The sequence below is a fragment of the Danio aesculapii genome, chromosome 23 (assembly GCF_903798145.1).
Source record: "Danio aesculapii chromosome 23, fDanAes4.1, whole genome shotgun sequence".
NCBI lineage: Eukaryota > Metazoa > Chordata > Actinopteri > Cypriniformes > Danionidae > Danio > Danio aesculapii.
In genome coordinates this window covers 580,792-600,649 of record NC_079457.1, presented here as the reverse complement: position 1 = coordinate 600,649, position 19,858 = coordinate 580,792, and the positions used below count along the sequence as shown (strand labels likewise).

Here is a 19,858-nt window from a genome sequence, read left to right as displayed (position 1 = left end):
TTATTATTATTATTATTAATGTCTGTATATACACAAGAAAAAAGTATTGAACAAGAATTATTTATTATTATTATTATTATTATTATCAACATGTTTAAATATTATAATCAGCATATTTTATACAAGAGGAGGATGATGATGATATTATCATTGTCATCTTGTATAAATAAACATGTTGATTATATGAAATTAATAATATTAATAATAATAATTTTAAAGACCTGTAAAAACAATGATTAATTGTCCTCCACTGTATTGTTGATCTGCTGGTGTGTGTATGTAGGTGGTGTGTCTGGAGGCACGTGTGCTGGAGCTGCAGCAGACTCTGGAGCATGAGCGTCAGGTCTCCCAGCAGAAGCTCTCTCAGCAGCAGCAGGAGATGGCGGCGCTCCGTCTGCAGATGCAGGAGCAGCTGGAGGAGTACGAGAACCTGCTGGACGTCAAGCTGATGCTGGACATGGAGATCAACGCCTACCGCAAGATGCTGGAGGGCGAGGAGAAGCGGTGAGCCGGGTCTGCAGGGGTCTGTTCATACCTGTTCACTTCACGCGTTCTACATTTACGCTTGACCACATGATTGTGTGTCTTTAACCCTTGTGTACTGTTCAGATTGACTTCTCTTTGGTTATGTTGGTGCTGTTTTTGCCCCATTTACTTCCATTATAATCATGTTTATTGATTGTAAAGCCATGACAGCAGATAATCATGCATTCTGGATTGTTGCTGGTTTTATCTGATGGGATTAAGAGGGACAATGTGTCATTTTACTGTTGATCATCAGTGTGCAGCATTAACCCTTTAGATCGGCCTGTGCTGAAGAGTTTCTGTCTTTTTATATGGACTTCAGTGGAGTAAAACAGCAGATTATACTGTGTTCTGAGAGCTGAGGGACTAATTTTGAGTTTGAGCTCACACACACACACACACACACACACACACACACACACACACACACACACACTATACTCCATATATTTTTTTGCTCTGCAACTGATGATCAACACTAAAAATGGCAGATTGTCCCTCTTAATCACAACAGGAACACCAGCAGCAGTCAAGAATGCTTTATTATCTGCTGTCATGGCTTTACAATCAATAAATATAATCATAATTGAAGTCAATGGGGCAAAAACACCCCCAACATAACCAAAGAGTAATAAATTTGCCCAGAGTGCATTGAGTGTTTGAAAAATTTCAAAGCATTTTCCCAAAATTTGTCTCGAAATAAGTTTTGACAGGAAAAATGATCATGTTTGCTGAAATGCAGAGAAAGCTGTGGCCAAATTAAGACTCTAAATCAGCCCAGAGTGGATGAATATGACCCAACAGCACACGAGGATTAAACTGATATGGTTCCCATCTTCAAATCATGCGCTTTATGCATATTTAACAAGGTTATGTTGACTAAAGTGTCATATACGCTGCATTTTATTTCATTAATATTATAATTGACTAAAATATAAACTAAATATCTGATCAAATCATTTGAATGCTAAATATGCAGGCTGTAAAACATCATTACAAGGAGGACTCTGTGATTACTTGCATTATAAATGTCTGTTTTTGTCATATAAATACCTGCAAGACCTCATTCAAAACTGTAAAGGGTTACATTACTGCGTGTATAACATCAGAGAGTAGCTCCTCCCCTTCTTAAAAAAAGCCAATGGTGGTGTTTTTCCTCACAGCTCTGCCAGTGAGAGTGGTCGAGCTCATACACAGCAAATGAACAGCCAATGAGAAGAAGGGGGTGTGGTGTGTCAGACACTAGAGAGCATTTGATTGGTCAAGATTTGATGAGAAACTGAAGTATGAGGCGATGACAAATAAATTATTGATTCACTTAGGTGGAAGAGACGAACTACAAACTTTGAATGTTTATATCTTCTACATGTGAATATTGTCACTGTTTTGAAGCATACACGATTATAGATATCCTGAAAACCAGTGGTGGGAAGAATACTGAAATTTCATTAAGTACCATTACTTGCCTAAAACTGTAGTGTAAGTAAGAGTATCTGTTGTGAATATTACTCCGAGTATGAGTAAAGAGTAGACCTTTCAAAAGTACTCGAGTAGTGATTAGTGAGTATTACACAGTGAAAATCTGATGCATTCACATGTCATTTGTGGATGTGTGTAAACGTAACATTCTGTAGTGCGTTTATGATTGCCCAACAGGCACACAACATCATTAGACGTTAGATTTAGGTTGTGATGTCAGGTGACCAGAGTTCATTGGCTGTTTCTCTGTTCCAGAAATGTAGAGAACTGACTCTCGTTTTTGTGAAGGCCAGTCTTGCCAGGTCACAAGAACGAACTCTGGAGACCGCGAGAACAGGGAACACATCCTCTGAGAAATGAGATGCTGGTTTTTACTGATGGTCATGTGACCTTTGTGTTTTTAACGGAAAATTATTTCAACATTACAGAGTATATACTGTGAAAACAATGGCTCGAAGCATAGAAACATTACTAATATACTTTGCACAATACAGATAAATCAGATTTTGATAGAAATTTCAGCAAATAAACACCCTTAATGTGTTTATGCCTTTTATCAAGATTTTCCTGGTGATGTTTAACTTCAAAGTCTCATTTAGGGAAACTCCTGAGATAAATCAGTGATATCTCTGAACTTTAATAATAAACCTATATAAAATGCAGTGCTTCTCACCTCCTTTATTCGGCCGCAATGACTTCTGGGACTTCTCGAGTGAGTTTGCACTCAAGTCTGCGCCGGCGCATCCTCTATATCAAGAACACATCTGGGAAGTTTCACGCGTCTTGCGGTCTTGAGTTTTGTAACTTAACTTTGGCAGTTAATGATGACGTTTCACGAGGACGCAGGAAGGCTGAAAAATGCATATTAAGAAACAGCCAGCGTCTAAGACAACGTTATTTTGTCTAATGATGTACAATATCAAATGACATTGACATTTGGTTGATTTTAGGCTGTTAAAAACTGACAAACTCAACGTCGAGCCGACATCTTAAACCAACATCATATTGACGTCACATACTGACACTTATTCGTCAGGGATGGCAACCAAAATCCAACATCTGATAGACGTAATAGTGGTGATGTCCACACAACATCAAGCTGTAACCTCATTAGACGTAGATATTTGTTGATTTTAGGTTGGACATTGACATCGGCCTGACGTTGAGTTCTGATGTCAACCCGATTTTCATTTCCAAACAAACTGCAACGTGCCCATGACATGGGGTACAACATCAATCTGACGTCATGTTGATGTCTTGTGCCTGCTGGGTGTTTAAGACCATTTGGGTCATCATACAGTGAACATCAGTGACCTGCATCTAAACAGTCTCTGGGTCATTGTGTGTACAGATTTTGGACATCTTGGACACTTTTAATGCTTCCAAACAGTCTGCAGCAATTAATCACTCGTGTCTTGAAGTTCATTATGATGTGATTTATCTTCTATGTGTGATCTGATTGGACAGGAATCACAGGACTGATTCTAATCCTCATAGACAGGAGATAGAGTAGTGACTGCAGATTGAAGGACAATAGTGGAGGAAAAGTACAGATACAGCACTAAACATGTACTCAAGGGAGAGTAAAAGAGTACACATTTATTAATCCACTGAGTACAAATACTGAGGAAAAACTACTCAATCACAGTAATCTGAGTATTTATAATTAGTTACTGTACACCACTGCTGAAAACTAACAGACTGATACTAATTTTTAATTTTAATTTAGTGGGACCTTGAAGGTTGAGTAATATCAGCAGGTCTATGTTGCTGTGTGTTTCTCCTCTCAGACTGAACCAGTCCCTGAGCCCGATCCAGCAGACTCTGAGCCCCATCATCCAGCAGTCCAGAAAGAAGCGCAAACACGAAGCCACGTGCTCCGGATTCTCCCCCAACTACAGGCTATCCCAGCATTCCTCCTGCCGCGGACAGATCAGCATCGAGGAGGTGGATCTGGACGGACGATACATCAAACTCAAGAACGCCTCTGACAGGGTACGACTGCAGGAAACTGTTCATTACTGGGGGAAAACATCACAATACATCTCGCTTTCATTTCCTTTAAATCTGAAAGAATCAAAACAACTAAAACACAATAGATGCATGACAAACCTGAGGGGGGGTGTGTGTGTGTGTGTGTGTGTGTGTGTGTGCGCGTGATTGTGTAAACAAATTACTAATCTTAACACTGATTTTTATTTATTTTATTTTTGTTTACAGATCTGCGTGTGTAGTTTTTATTATATTAATAGTATCAAATCTGCTTTTTCTTGTACTAGTGCATTCATTCATTTTCTTCCGGCTTAGTCTCTTATTTATCAGGGGTCACCACAGCGGAATGAACCGCCAACTATTTCAGCATGTTTTACACAGCGGATGCCCTTCCAGCTGCAACCCAGTATTGGGAAGCATCCATACACACTCATTCACACACACACACACACACACACACACACACACACACACACACACACACACACACACTACGGCCAGTTTAGTTGATCAGTTCCCCTATAGCGCATGTGTTTGGACTGTGGGGGAAACCTGGAGCACCCGGAGGAAACCCACACTAACACGGGGAGAACATGCAAACTCCACACAGAAACACAAACTGACCCAACCAAGGCTCGAACCAGCAACCTTACTGTGAGGCCACAGCACTAACCACTGAGCCACCGCGACGCCCTGTACTAGCACATATTAAGTATAAATAAATGCATTGCTTATAAATATAAACGTGTGTGTGTGTGTGTGTGTGTGTCAGGATCAGGTTGTCAGTGGTTGGCAGTTGAGGAAGAGTGAAGCTGAAGCTGCTGATATCGTCTTCTGTTTCCCCTCGCCGTGTGTGATGAATGCTGGACACATGCTGACGGTACACACACACACACACACACACACACACACACACACACACACACACACACACACTCATACGTTCTCTCTCTGTCACACACGCACACACTCATACACTTGTACAAACACACTCATACTTGCACTCATATACACAGACACACTTACACACACACACACACACACTCATACACATACTTGTATACACGCACACATACACACTTGTACACACATTCATACACACTTATTTATTTTTATATATATATATATATATATATATATATATATATATATATATATATATATATATATATATATATATATATATATATATATATATACATATACATATACACACACACACACACACACACACACACACACTCTCTCACTCGTTCAAACACTTCATGTGTGTATCTGGTGTGTGTGTGCAGGTGTGGGCTGCAGCTGCTGTGGATCAGTGTGGTTCTGCTGCTGATCTCCTCCTCAGCACTCATCAGTCGTGGGGTTCCTTCGCTGATGTTCGAGTCTCTCTGCTCAACACACAGAACGAGGTCTCACTCACTCACACACACTCACACACACTCACACACACTCACACACACTCACACACACACACACACACACACACACACATGATATTACAGCGCTGGATTTATTGGATAGTCAGTCAAATTAAAGTTGTTAATTGAATACTCATTAATATAATTATTAAAAAGTTTCATATAAATTTTTTTCTTTATTTTTATTAAAGCATTTTGGGTAAATGTCAACAATTTAATTATTATTATTATTATTATTATGACAGTGTTGTTTTATTAATAACGTTGATGTTGTAATAAACAACATTAATAAAATAAACATTCATAATAAAAAATAACATGTTTTTGTTGTTAATATTGTTCTGTTATTACTACAACAGCAACATTTAATAATAAAATAACAATGTTAATAACAATAATTGTGGTAGTTGTTGTCATGAATTCATTTGTGTTTTTAATTTGTTTATCTTGTTAGATTAATCTTTATAAAATCGTGTGTGTGTGTGTGTGTGTTGCAGGAGATGGCGGAGTATTATGTGGTTCAGGATAAAACAGAAGATGATGCGGAGAGTGATGAACCGCTGAGAAGTCGTGACGCTCACCTGCGCAGACAGGTAACACACACCACACACTGTTCATTATTTCTTCATTTATTTATTTATTTTGTGCAAAAACTCCTTTGAGATTTAATGAATTATCTTTCTATTACTAAAGAAGTTATTAGACCAAACTCCTGTTTTTACACAGTTGAAGTCAGGATTATTCGCCCCCCTTTGAATTTATTATTATTTTTTTTTCTTTTCTTTTTTTTTTGTCAAGTATTTCCCAAATGATGTTGAACAGATTCAGGAAATGTTCACAGTATTTCCTCTAATATTTGTTCTTCTGGAGAAAGTCTTATTTGTTTTATTTCAGCTAGAATAAAAGCAGTTTTTAATAGTTTTAAACTCATTTTAAGGTCAATATTATTAGCCCCCTTCAGCAATATTAGTGTTGGATTGTCTCCAGAACAAACCACTGTTATACAATGACTTGCCTAATTACCCTAACTTTACCCTAATTACCCTAGTTAAGCCTTTAAATGACACTTTAAGATGAATACTAGTGTCTTGAAGAATATCTAGTCTAATATTATTTACTGTCATCATGATGAAGAGAAAATACATCAGTTATTAGAGATGAGTTATTAACACTATTATGATTAGAGATGTGCTGAAATCTGCTCTACGTTAAACAGAAATTGGAGAAAAATAAACAGGAGGGCTAATAATTCTGACCTCAACTGTGTATTAAATAAATTACTAAACTTTTTAACTTTTTATATATGCGTGTAGAAGATACGGTAGATGTTTTTGGACTATGTAAGGGTGCACTCACACTATCCGAACCGTGCCCAGGCCTGTTTCCCGGCTCGTTTGACAAGTGTGAGTGCTTTGAATCAGGCTCAGCCGCGGTTCAGTTGGCTGGCCCGGTTGGCAGAGGTGTGCCAGAGAGTGGTTCGGTTGGTCTTTGGCGAGGTAGTGTGAGTGTAAAGCGCGCCTGAGCCCAAACTGAAGAGGAGACGTGACTTTAATTGACCGTTTGATCTGGATTTATTAATCATTCTTACTGTTTAATGAACACGAGCTGTCATATATTATTAAAGACACAAACCCCTCACTGCACCACAGCTGCACCTTCAGCAAACCTCCTCATTCCTGCAGCACCAGGACTTTATGATTGTTTATGAGCAGCAGAAGTGGCTGATCTGTTCAGTGAAGTATTTGACTGTGTATCACTGCATATCAAACCACTAAACTGGTATAACTAAAGAAATGTCCACTGTGCTGAGCGAGAGCGCTTCTCTTCTGTTATGACACAAGCATGCTCAGGCTCGGATGCAATGTGAGTGCAGGCCGTCAGGGGAGACGGGAGGGGGGGGACAAGCGTGCTTCGGCCTGGTTCAAGACCACTGTACATAGTGTGAGTACGCCCTAACACAGGTTGAGTTTTACTGTCAGTCTCCATTTCCATCTTCAACATCAGTGAATGCATGAACCGTACCTCATGTTAAGCTGGACGCTTCTCTAGATGAACACGTCTGCCAGATGCATAACATCAGAGTTTGTCTGTTTTCTTCATCTGTCTTTTATAAAAGGCCAAAAGGAGGAAAAAGAAGTGTTGTTTTGTGTCCTGAAGACTAGTGTCTGTAGGTGAGGAGTCCTCAGTCTGTCTGCAGCGCTTGTGCTTTGCTTGTTAACATCAGCTAAGCATGTTTGCCAACACCAGACATCATCAGCAAACTTATTCATTCATTTTCCTTCAGCTTAGTCCCTTTATTCATCAGGGGTCACCACAGCGGAATGAACCGACAACTATTCCAGCATATGTTTTACACAGCGGATGCCCTTCCAGCTGCAACCCAGTACTGGGAAACACCCATACACACTCATTCTCTCTCACACACACACACACACACTCATACACTACGGCCAATGTAGTGGGGGAAACCGGAGCACCCGGAGGAAACACACACCAACACGGGGAGAACATGCAAACTCCATACAGAAACACCAACTGACCCAGCCGGGGCTCAAACCAGAGACCTTCTTGGTGTGAGGCCATAGTGCTAACCACTGAGCCACTGTGTCGCCCCAGCAAAAATATTGTTATTTATTCTGACTCTAAAGCTGTCATAATCTACCAGAACAAGCTGCTTTTGTCAGGCTGGAATGTGCATGTGTCTGCATAACTAATACCTGATGAGAAGCAGGATTATTAGAGATTGATGAAGTGTGCGTTACAGTCTAATAATCCTCTTCCCGGAGGTGTTTACTGCTCTCCTCCTCTGGTCTTCAGCACCGCTGCTGAATCCCCTGTACAGATGTTGTGAGTGTGTTAGTCAGGTGTGTGTCCTCCTCAAGCTTCTCCTGTGTGCAGCACTAGTGTCCTCCAACATCTCCTCCTGTTGTGTTCTGATGTGATTTCTGGCTGTGAAATCATTCAGCGGAGTGATATGGAGCTGTAATGACACCTAAACCTGCCGGAACTACTTTAGCTGTGTGTTTATATAACAATAACCAAACACCTGAGAGCAATCATCAGCCAATCAGAATCCAGCACTCAGCAGACCTGTGGTGTAATGTTAGTGTAGTGATATGGAGCTTTAATGACACCTAAACATGCCGGAACTACTTTAGCTGTGTGTTTGTATAACAATAACCAAACACCTGAGTGACCATCAGCCAATCAGAATCCAGCACTCAGCAGACCTGTGGTGTAATGTTGATGTAGTGATATGGAGCTGTAATGAGGCCTAAACCTGCCGGAACTACTTTAGAGAGTTGAACAAATAAACATTAATCTAAATATTTGAAATGTTTATGATGTATTCTTCCCCACATCAGAGGAACAGAGGTGTGTGTGTGTGTGTGTGTGTGTGTGTGCGTGTGTGTGTGTGTGTGTGTTTCAGGGTCAGACGCTGGATCATGACTCTGCTTGTCTGCTGATGTGAGTCTCCGCGCTGCTTCATATCTGAATGTACATGTATGTATTTAATGAATGTTCACGGCCTGAACTGGATTGTTTATATTGAGACGGATTGGTTGATTGATTAATAAAGTTTGAATTGTTGTTGTCATAATAAACACATGCTGTTTTGCACAATCATGTTTAAAGTGCTGTTGTTTTTGTCTTGTCAGTCTGTTAAATGAGAGCTCATTTTAATGTTGAGATGATGGAGGTTTCATTAAATATCTGAAGTTTTTATCATTTTGTTCTGCTTTTAATATTAAATTGTCAATATCTTTTGTCTCTTTTAGTTGTTAATTCAGTTTATGAATAGTTTTATTAATATTATTTTATTTGTGACGTCATCATTATTAGTGATTTAATAGTTTATTTTCTAATGTAGTGTCTTGTGTAATAATAGGCAAATATATGAATATTCCCTCGGTCGTAGCTGAAGTTAGTTAAATTTTAGTAATAGATTTAAACCAACCTACATTAATATGCAACTGTTTATTTATTTAAAATTTTCCCCAGAGTTAAATCAGATTCTAATCACTCATGTTAATGTTGGAAAACACGAATGAGAATCAGAATCCACAGACCACCGGTACATTTTAAAGAACATTAAATCAAGTCCAGCATTTAAACGACAGGGGGTGTGTTATGATAAATTAGTGGGCGTGTCTCTGAGGGGGTGTGTTCTGACGGCCGCAAGGGTGTGTCTTGGTTACTCTGAGGGGTGTGTCTGGCTGCCTAGGGAGCATGTTATGTTAAATAAGTGGGTGTATCCTGGTGGATTTGAGAGTGTGTTTTATGTTGACTGAGCAGGGCGTATCCCCATGGCTCTGAGGGGGTGTGTTCTGATGGATGAGTGAGCGTGTCCTAGTTGCTCTGAGGGGAGTGTTCTGGCTGCCTAGAGAGCATGTTATGTGAAATAAGTGGGCATATCCTAGTGATTTTGAGGGTGTGTTTTATGTTGACTGAGAGTGGATGTTCTGACAGATGAGTGGGCGTGTCCTGTTTGATCTGAGAAGTGTGTTTTGGCTGCCTAGAAGGCGTGATATGTTGAATAATTGGGCGTGTCTTGGTGATTTAGTGGGTGTGTTTTGTCAACTGAGCTGGGCATATCCCCGCATGTCCTGGTTGCTCTAAGGAGAGTGTTCTGGCTGCCTTGAGGGCATGTTGTCAAATAAGTGGGCGTGTACTGATTGCTCTGAGTGTCCGTGTTCTAACAAGTGAAAGAAGTGTTCTGACTGCCTAGGGAGTGTCTTATGTTGATTAAGTGGGCGTGTCTCAGCGATTTTCAGGGTGTGTCTTATGTAAATTGAGTGGGCGTATCCCTGTGGCTCTGAGGGGGGGTGTTCTGGCTGGCTAGGGGGCAGGTTATGTCGAATAAGTGGGCGTATCCCACCGATTTTGAGGATGTTTTATGTCGACTGAGAGAAAGTGTTCTGATGGATGAGTGGGTGTGTTCTGGCTGGAGAAGTTGGCGTGTCCCAGCGATTTTGAGGGTGTGTTTTATGTCGACTGAGTGGGCGTATTCCCATGTGTTCTGACGGATGAATGGGCGTAAACTGTTTGCTCTGAGGAGGCATGTTCTGGCTGCTTAGGGGCTGTGTTGTGTTGAATAAATGGGCGTGTCTGCGATTTTGAGGGTGTGTTGTATGTTGATAGAGTGGGAGTGTTCTGATGGATGAGTGGGCATGTCCTGGTTGCTCTGAGGGGAGTGTACTGACGGCCTTGGGGGCATGTTATGTCGAATAAGTGGGTGTGTCTTGGCAATTTAGAGGGTGTGTTTTATGTTGACTGAGTGGGTGTATCCTGGATGCTCTGAGGGGGCGTGGTCTCTGCTGAGGGGGCATCTGCTGGTAATTGAGGGGCGTGTTCTAGGGGGAAAGTGATGTCTATACATACCCCAAATTAATTATCTAATTATGAATGTAAATTATTATACAATAATAAAAATACATAAGAAAAACTGTTTAGATAAAGTAATATACAATTATACATATTAGATCATGCTTTTTTTGTGTCGTATACGTCAGTCGAACATTTGTAGGCACCAGAACTCAGAGGTTATGAATTATTAAAAAATGTAAATAGCTCTGTTGCAAAAACCCATGGTTCTGCTTTATCAGACATACATTAACCCATTGCGGCGAATGGGTTAGTTTGACCAATTAAACTCATATCAACACTATTATACAGCATAGAGAGTGTAATATAAAACTACCCCGACTGTGTTCATCTAACAGAAAGAATCATATACACAGAGGAATGCTTGAGGATGAGTAAATAATGAGGTCATCTTGGTTTTTAGGTGAAATATTCTAATATATATGAGGCATTTCAAAACAATCGCAGTTTCTCCCGCTCGGCAGGGGGCGCTGTGGACCCGCTGTTTGTGCTGCTGGAGGGTGACGACAGAAGAAGTGACGTCAGAGGAAGCGCTCCTCAGCAGTTGTTGTTGTTGATGTGGCCCAGTGCGGATGTGAACCATGAAGTGAAATCCTGATCAATTCGTGATTAGAAATCTATCAGAGATCGATAAACGGACGGACGCGCGCCGGCAGCATGTTTAAGAGCTGGAGCTCGTGGCTTAGTGGAGACGCGGAAAACGAGGAGGAGAAGAAGAAGAGCGAATCCGCGGAGACCGAAGAGGAGAAGAAGAACATAAACACACCGCCGAGTGAAGATCCACAGGCCGGGGGACTCAGCGGTGAGCACACTACACAGGGGACATACACACAACAGAGTGAACATAAGGCCGGGGGACTCAGCTGTGAGCCCACTACACAGTACACACTACAAAGGGGACATAAACACACCGCCGAGTAATGATCCCCAGGCCGCGGAACACAGCTGTGAGCCCACTACACAGTACACACTACAGAGACAACATAAACACACTGCTGAGTGACTATCCTCAGGCCATGGGACTCAGCAGTGAGCACACTACACAGTACACACTACAGAGAGAACATAAACACACTGCTGAGTGACTATCCACAGGCCATGGGACTCAGCAGTGAGCACACTACACAGTACACACTACAGAGAGAACATAAACACACTGCTGAGTGACGATCCACAGGCCGCGGGACTCCGCAGTGAACACACTACACAGTACACACTACACAGGGGACACACACACTACAGAGGGAACATACACACTACACAGGGTACATAAACAGACTGGCAAGTGAGGATTCACTGGCCAGCGGACTCAGCAGTGAGCACACTACAGAGTACAGACTACAGAGTAAATATACAAACTACAGAGGAAAAATAAACACACTGTCAAGTGAAGATCCACAGGCTGGTGCACTCAGTGGTGAGCACACTATTCAGGGCGAGCACACTACAGAGAGAACAAGCACACTATAGAGTAAACATACACATTTCAGAGAGTATATTCACACTACAGAGACAGCAAACACTACACAGATAATACACAAACTGTACACTACACAGAGAACATACATGGGGATCACTACAAAGACATTATACATAGTGTACACTACACAGATAATACTCGCTGCACAGGGATCAAGTATGTGTTATAGTGATTTCTGAAAGATGAGGCACTCTGAAGACTGCAGTAGTGATTAAATGAAACCCAATATACAGCACATTTAGATGAGGTTAACAGATGTATGACAGATGGAGCGACTGCTGAACCTGATGTTGATTAATGATAACTGCACACTCCTCTGTCAGGCTTCATCCTAAATCTGGCCAGTAATGCCACGAAGAAGATCTCAGAGTCTGTGGCAGAAACGGCTCAGAGCATCAAGAAAACAGTGGAGGAGAGCAACATCGACGGCATCATCGACAAGGTGCTCAACACACCGCAAACAAACACACAGCCAATAGACACACACTGAACACACAGCAAATAAACACACAGCCAATAGACACACACTGAACACACAGCAAATAAACAAACAGCCAATAGACACACACTGAACACACAGCAAATAAACAAACAGCCAATAGACAGTAGTTGTTGTTACCATGGCAACTGTAGAATTACTACAGGCAATTAATTACTATAGTAGTTGTTGTGTTACCATGGCAACTGTAGAATGACCACAGGCGATTAATTACTATAGTAGTTGTTGTGTTACCATAGCAACAGTGGAATTACCACAGTAGATGAATTACTGTAGTTGTTGTGACCATGGCAACTGTAAAATTATTACAGGCAATTAACTGCTATAGTAGTAGTTGTGTTACCATGGCAACTGTAGAATGACCACAGGTGATTAATTACTATAGTAGTATTTGTGTTACCATGGCAACTGTAGAATTACCACAGGCAATTAATTACTATAGTAGTAGTTGTGTTACCATGGCAACTGTAGAATTACAACAGTAGTTTAATCACTGTAGTTGTTGTTGCCAAGGCAACTGTAGAATTATCAAGAGGTGATTAATTACTATAGTGGTAGTTGTGTTGCCATGGCAATGGTAGAATTACCAAAGTGGATTAATTACTGTAGTTGTGTTACCATAGCAACTGTAGAATTACCACAGTATATGAATTACTGCAGTTGTTGTTACCATGACAACTGTTGAATTACTACAGGCAAAAGTAATTACTATAGTAGTAATTTACGTTACCGTAGCAACTTTAGAATGACAACAACAGATTAATCACTGTTGTTGTTACTGTGGCAACTGTAGAATTACTACAGGCAATTAATTACTATAGTAGTAGTTGGGTTACCATGGCAACTGTAGAATTACCACAGTGGATTAATTACTGTAGTTGTGTTACCATAGCAACTGTAGATTTACCAAATGCAATTAATTACTGTAGTTGTTGTTGTGTTACCATAGCAACTGTAACAGCAAAATTTCTAATTTCCTTCATAAAATTTTTTCTAATTTCTTTATTGATTTGCAGGTATTGTTTATAATATGTTTGTATGTAAAAATGAACAAAAACGCCTTCAGTAGTTTTAGTTATTACAATAATTTTCCTCTTTCAGACCATTTTAGGAGATTTTCAGAAGGAACAAGAAAAATTTGTCCTGGAGAAAAATGCAAAGAAAACAGGTATGGAGATAAACTGGTGACTTTGTACAGCTATTTAAATCTGTTTATATTGAATATATTCCTGTGTTTTCACAAACTCAATCTTTGTGTTTGCAGACGTAGCCGTGCCTCCGTGGGTGGGATACAATGAAGAGGAAACCATTCAGCAGCAGATCCTCGCTTTATCTGCTGTGAGATTATTTTGATTTTAATTATATCCTATAATAAAGGAGTTTTGTTTATAAAGTTGTCTTTTTTTTATCCATTTAATACGTACACAGATCAACTGATTCGAAACTAAAGATTCGTAAATGTTTACGAAAGTAGCAGCCGTCACTACTGTACCGAATCATACCACTCACTGATAAAACTATGGATGCAGTACTACTCTGTAGATATTCAAGATTAACGTGAGGTTGGGCAAAATGAGTATCTAAAAATGTGAATGTTTTCGTCTGTTCAGGACAAGAGAAACTTCCTGCGGGATCCTCCAGCTGGAGTACAGTTCCAGTTTGACTTCCAGCACATGTATCCCGTTGCCCTCGTCATGTTGCAGGAGGATGAGCTGCTCAACCGGATGCGCTTCGACCTTGTCCCCAAACAGTAAGATTTGCATATATGCAATGGAAAGAGTAGCATATATAGAGTGCAAACGGTAAGATTTGCACCTATAGAGCATAAACGTTAAGATTTACATGTATAGAGCATGAAGGTAAGATTTGTATATATAGAGCATAAATGGTAAGATTTGCATATATAGAGTGCAAACAATTTTAATTATGTATTGAATCGAATTGTCAGTTATATCTAATCAAATTGAGAACTCAAAACCATGAATGGAATTGAATTGTGAAATCAAAATATTAAATTTGTGTGTGTGTGCACGTGCGTGCGTGCGTGCGTGTGTGTGTGTGTGTCCCTAATCTATTTACTCACTACTATGCGCAGACTTGACTGAGTGTTTGAAAGGGCCCCTCTGGTAAAAAATCTACTTTTCAAGCTGTTTGGACAGACATATGTGCATGTATGGTGTATAGACCGTCATATTGGGGTGATATAAACACACCCAGTGCTTTTTTTAATTTAACAACATAAAAACGGTGGACCAATTGGAGCGGTTTTCAAATCGACCGCTACCTGACGTAGGAGAGCGGTCCCCCCACCCACCAATATTGATTGACAGGCGCGTCATCATATCCTCAGTTTGTTGATTCACGTCCGCCATTTTCAGCGTGAGTCGAAGCGATATCACTAAAGGAACACGCTAGCTCTATTTTTAGATGCAAGACTCATTGGGCTCAACACAAGAGCAATATTCTCCACATTATCGCTCTAATCGGAATTATTGGTTGTATCTTTAGGTAGGTTTGCAAACATGTGTACTTCTCATTGAGTCTACCTTATACTTCAGCCGTTTGCATTTCTCGCGATCCCAGAAGCTCCCTGTGATCTTAACTAGCATGCGTTTTACAATTCTAAACATCGGTTTCTATCAGGGTACACTCAAGTCGACGGCTGGGCGCCGCGGACCGCTGCAGAAACCTGTTTAGAATTCAAAAATGCGTGGCGCGACGATTCGGGACACTTCATGTTTCTGCCGCGCCACAGAGAGTGTCTGGTGTGCCGTGTCGCAGCTTCAAGCGGCGCATCCGGTGCCTCAGTCAAAGTTAATTCAGTGTGTGTGGTTATTAGTTTCTGTGTACAAGCTCGGCACTTGAAACTAGCACACAGTTGCCTGTAAAACTGTACAAAGACACAAATGATTTTGTACTCTCTGCTTGGTCTGTGTCAGAGTCGTACATGTACGACTGAATGCTGATCCTCTCCTTTCAATCTGCCTGTCTGTGTTGCAAACACAGAGCGGGTGAGCCCATGGCTCCGCCCCCTTGTTACGTTGGGCGGGAAGCCAAAACTAATTTACATGTGAGGCAACACACCCCTATATCAGCGAACTGTGGACACGCCCCCAACATGACACTGTTTAACACATTATAATAAAACAATCTGAATTGTGTTTTAAACTGAACCTAAACTGGCACACTCAGAAGAGCCATAATATTAATATTAAATCATAAAAAAAGAGGTAAACTATGTGCCCTTTAATATTGTCACATAAAAAAAGAAACTCAATGGTTGCCTCTACTGCTTGTACTGTGAAATATCACGGGCTCTTTATGATTATTTGGATGTTGTGTTGCTTTAATTTGTATTAGTCATTACAAATAAAATTAATCAAATGTGTGTGTTGTGTGTGTTTTAGGGTGAAGGAGGACGTGTTCTGGAGGAATTATTTCTACCGCGTGTCTCTGATCAAGCAGTCAGCTCAGCTCACGGCTCTCGCTGCGCAACAGCAGGCGGCGGAGAAACGAGACGAGGAGAAGAGCGACCAGAGCATCTCAGGTTCAACACACACACTTTACACACACTAAACATCACGATAAATCATAATGAATGCCTGCAGCTCCTGATGGTATTGACAGAAAACTATTTAAACTGATCATTATTGACTGTTATTATTATATTCTTTTCCTGCTTGACAGAGAGCATCAGACCCAAGACCCCTCCTGTGTCCATCAGCAGTAAAACCAAGACCACTGAGGTACAACTTTACCTCACATCTGCAGTATTAAATCAGATTTTAGTGATAATTAACATTATCTGCTAATGCTAACAGATAGAGGAAGACATCTCCACCAGCCCCGGTGTGTCTGAGTTCGTGAGCGACGCCTTCGACACCTGCGATATAAACCAGGAGGACCTGCGGAACGAGATGAAGCAGCTGGTGCTGGACAAGAAAGACGGTCAGTTAAAGAGGACACTGTACCTTTAAGACTGATCTGCCACAGTGCTTGTATATAGTATTACCGTAGAGCTGGGTGACTTAAGATTATTAGGAATTGTTATCAGATGCTGGATGCAGATTACATGACAAAATCTGTACTGATCTAATCTGTCAGATTACACATTAATGGTAAAGCAATCTGAATGCTTTTGGATTACAATTAGATTACTTTTACTGCAATGCGATCTGACTACTTTTGATTACATTAGATTACTTTTATAACAACGCAATTTGACCACTTTTGGATTACATTTAGATTACTTTTACTGCAATGCAATCTGAATGCTTTTGGATTACATTTAGATTACTTTTATGGCAATGCAATATGACTGCTTTTGGATTACATTTAGATTACTTTTATAACTGCAATATGCCTACTTTTTTATTACATTTAGATTACTTTTACTGCAATGCAATCTAAATGCTTTTGGATTACATTAGATTACTTTTATAACAATGCAATCTGCCTACTTTTGGATTACATTTAGATTACTTTTATAACAATGCAATCTGACTACTTTTGGATTACATTTAGATTACTTTTATAACAATGCAATCTGACTACTTTTGGATTACATTTAGATTACTTTTACAGCATTGCAATCTGACTACTTTTGGATTACATTTAGATTACTTTTATGGCAATGCAATCTGAATGCTTTTGGATTACATTTAGATTACTTTTGTGGCAATGCAATCTTACTGTTTTTGGATTACATTTAGATTACTTTTGTGGCAGTGCAATATTACTGTTTTTGGATTACATTTAGATTACTTTTACAGCAACGCAATCTTACTGTTTTTGGATTATATTTAGATTACTTTTGTGGCAGTGCAATCTTACTGTTTTTGGATTATATTTAGATTACTTTTGTGGCAGTGTAATATTACTGTTTTTGGATTACATTTAGATTACTTTTACAGCAATGCAATCTTACTGTTTTTGGATTACATTTAGATTACTTTTGTGGCAGTGCAATCTTACTTTTTTTTATTACATTTAGATTACTTTTACAGCAATGCAATCTTACTGTTTTTGGATTACATTTAGATTAATTTTATGGCAACGCAATCTGACTACTTTTGGATTACAGTTAGATTACTGTTATTGCAATGCAATAAAAAAGTTCTTAAACTTTAATATTTTAAGCTAAAGTTTGAATATTTTTGTAGTGTTTTTAGTCTACTGCGCATTAAGGGTTTGTTTGTCTGTCCTCTAGAAGAGACGCCTGATTGGGAGAAGGAGTTACAGCAGGAGCTTCAGGAGTACGAGGTGGTGGTCGATACAGAAAACCGTGACGATAACTGGGACCGCGAGATCGAGGAGATGCTGCAGGACGACAGCTAAATGCAACAGCGCCTCCTCTGGTGTGGAGGAAACACCACATGAAGGACCAGAGAGAAACCAGGCTCACACAAACACCTAAAAAAATCAGGATTTCTTATACAAACGTTTCTGATAAACTGTAATGAAATGTGATATTTTCCTCTAGAGGGACTCGGCGAGGTGCCGACATGCACAGAAAACGATCATAGTTATTGAAAACGCAGAAATCTGATGTAGTTTGTGGAGTTATTCTTTCTGTCTGACTTGTTTCTGCTGAAAATGACGTTAAATGAAACCAGAACTCAGTGTGATGAACATGCTGCACAATGTGAGGTTATTGACTTATTTTCCAGTACAAATATATAAACAATATAAAACAAGATGTATAAACAGACTCACTTCATCTTGAGATATTCTAGACTCAAGAAATCTTGCTTTTAGATATTTTGCACTGGAAAATTTGACATACACAAATAAATAAATGATTATTTAAATGGTATAATTAGTGGACAGTAGTAACACTATAAGCAGCTCAAACATGGTGTTTTTCTGCAGTTTTGGGATTGTAGAAAAGCAATTACGTCTCATTCCTTTATTCATCACCGCTTTTATTTTCATTTTATTTCAATATCGATTGGATATCTGTACTCTGCTCATAGTCGGGGAGGATTTTGGTAAAGGATTAATGCTCGGTTTCTCTGTTGGGAGTTAAAATGATTCCATATCTGTGTGATCTGAATATTTTCATGTATGTAAGTTTAGAGGTTTAATATAACTGTTTTCCCCATCTCGCACCTTCTTTTACTTCATTTAAAGATTAATATTCATCATTTTGCTGCCATAAATAAATTTTTGGTGTCTAAACAGTATTTTTTTGTGTTTTTCTGACAGCACCACACTCTACTGGTATATTAACACAGGGTAAATAGCGTAGCTTTAACGTTTTTTAATGTATTCTCCGTGTTTCATTATTCTTTAATATGTTATATATGTCCATAAATAATTGATATAATGCCATGTTTGTTTGTAAGTATAAGTTATTCAGCAGTGCGCACTCTTGTGTTTATATACAAGCCGTGTATGTGTCTTGAACATGGCACTGCGCACGTAGACGTAACTGCGTCATCCGGGTTGCCAAGTTCTGTCAGAATCCTTTAAACTCGACACTACATGCATGCATTTGAGTTAGCAGTTTGTTGTGTATTTATTTTGGATAAAGTTTTATTCTGTGTCCGATTCTTTTAATATAACTTTAAATCGTCAATATACAAGCCGGTTACAGTAGATCATAATGATAAAAGTAATGTTTTGCACAATAAAAGTCTTTTAAAAGTGTTTTTGTAATGTGTAACACTTCAGTCGTAAATTGCATGGGGATATTTGTAGGAATGGCCAACACAATTATAGCTTTTTTATGCCAAATAAATATTAGGAAAAGATCAAGTTCCAATAAGACATTTTGTAAATTTCCTGCTTCATATTCATTACTTAATTATTGATTAGTATAATATATGCATGCATGCCTAAAATGTAATTTGGACAACATTAAAGTGACTTTTTTTATTCCAGAAGTTTAATATAGCTGTCTTATCTAAATATCACTTACAAATATCAAAACCTTATCCTATCGATTATTTATCAAGATTTTAAAATCCTAATAAATCATATCAAATGATAACCTTTCATTTATTAGACTATTATTGCTTACTATTGTTATGATTTGTTTACCATGGTTTACTAATACTATTTATTATTTTCTAG

General features: G+C 39.3%; 2 protein-coding genes across 3 annotated transcripts in view; both read left to right on the top strand.

The window, feature by feature from the left end:
• lmnl3 (lamin L3) overlaps positions 1-9,041 on the top strand; it is a 20,011-nt gene extending 10,970 nt beyond the window's left edge. The window contains exons 6-12 of one of the 2 annotated variants that reach the window (XM_056448630.1): positions 284-504; positions 3,795-3,999; positions 4,769-4,876; positions 5,289-5,408; positions 5,915-6,010; positions 7,534-7,588; positions 8,848-9,041. In XM_056448630.1, the coding sequence (XP_056304605.1) occupies positions 284-504; positions 3,795-3,999; positions 4,769-4,876; positions 5,289-5,408; positions 5,915-6,010; positions 7,534-7,572 (789 nt within the window). In that variant the 3' untranslated portion in view covers positions 7,573-7,588; positions 8,848-9,041. The remainder of the gene's footprint in view (positions 1-283; positions 505-3,794; positions 4,000-4,768; positions 4,877-5,288; positions 5,409-5,914; positions 6,011-7,533; positions 7,589-8,847) is intronic. The other variant, XM_056448631.1, reaches the window with a different exon arrangement.
• A 2,288-nt stretch (positions 9,042-11,329) lies between these two features.
• syap1 (synapse associated protein 1) lies at positions 11,330-18,961 on the top strand. The gene is made up of 9 exons (XM_056449758.1): positions 11,330-11,604; positions 12,606-12,724; positions 13,883-13,949; positions 14,046-14,119; positions 14,392-14,531; positions 16,189-16,328; positions 16,469-16,527; positions 16,603-16,729; positions 17,991-18,961. The coding sequence occupies exons 1-9, from the start codon at positions 11,460-11,462 to the stop codon at positions 18,116-18,118; spliced, it is 999 nt and encodes a 332-aa protein (XP_056305733.1). The 5' UTR covers positions 11,330-11,459; the 3' UTR covers positions 18,119-18,961.
• Positions 18,962-19,858: the final 897 nt, after the last annotated feature.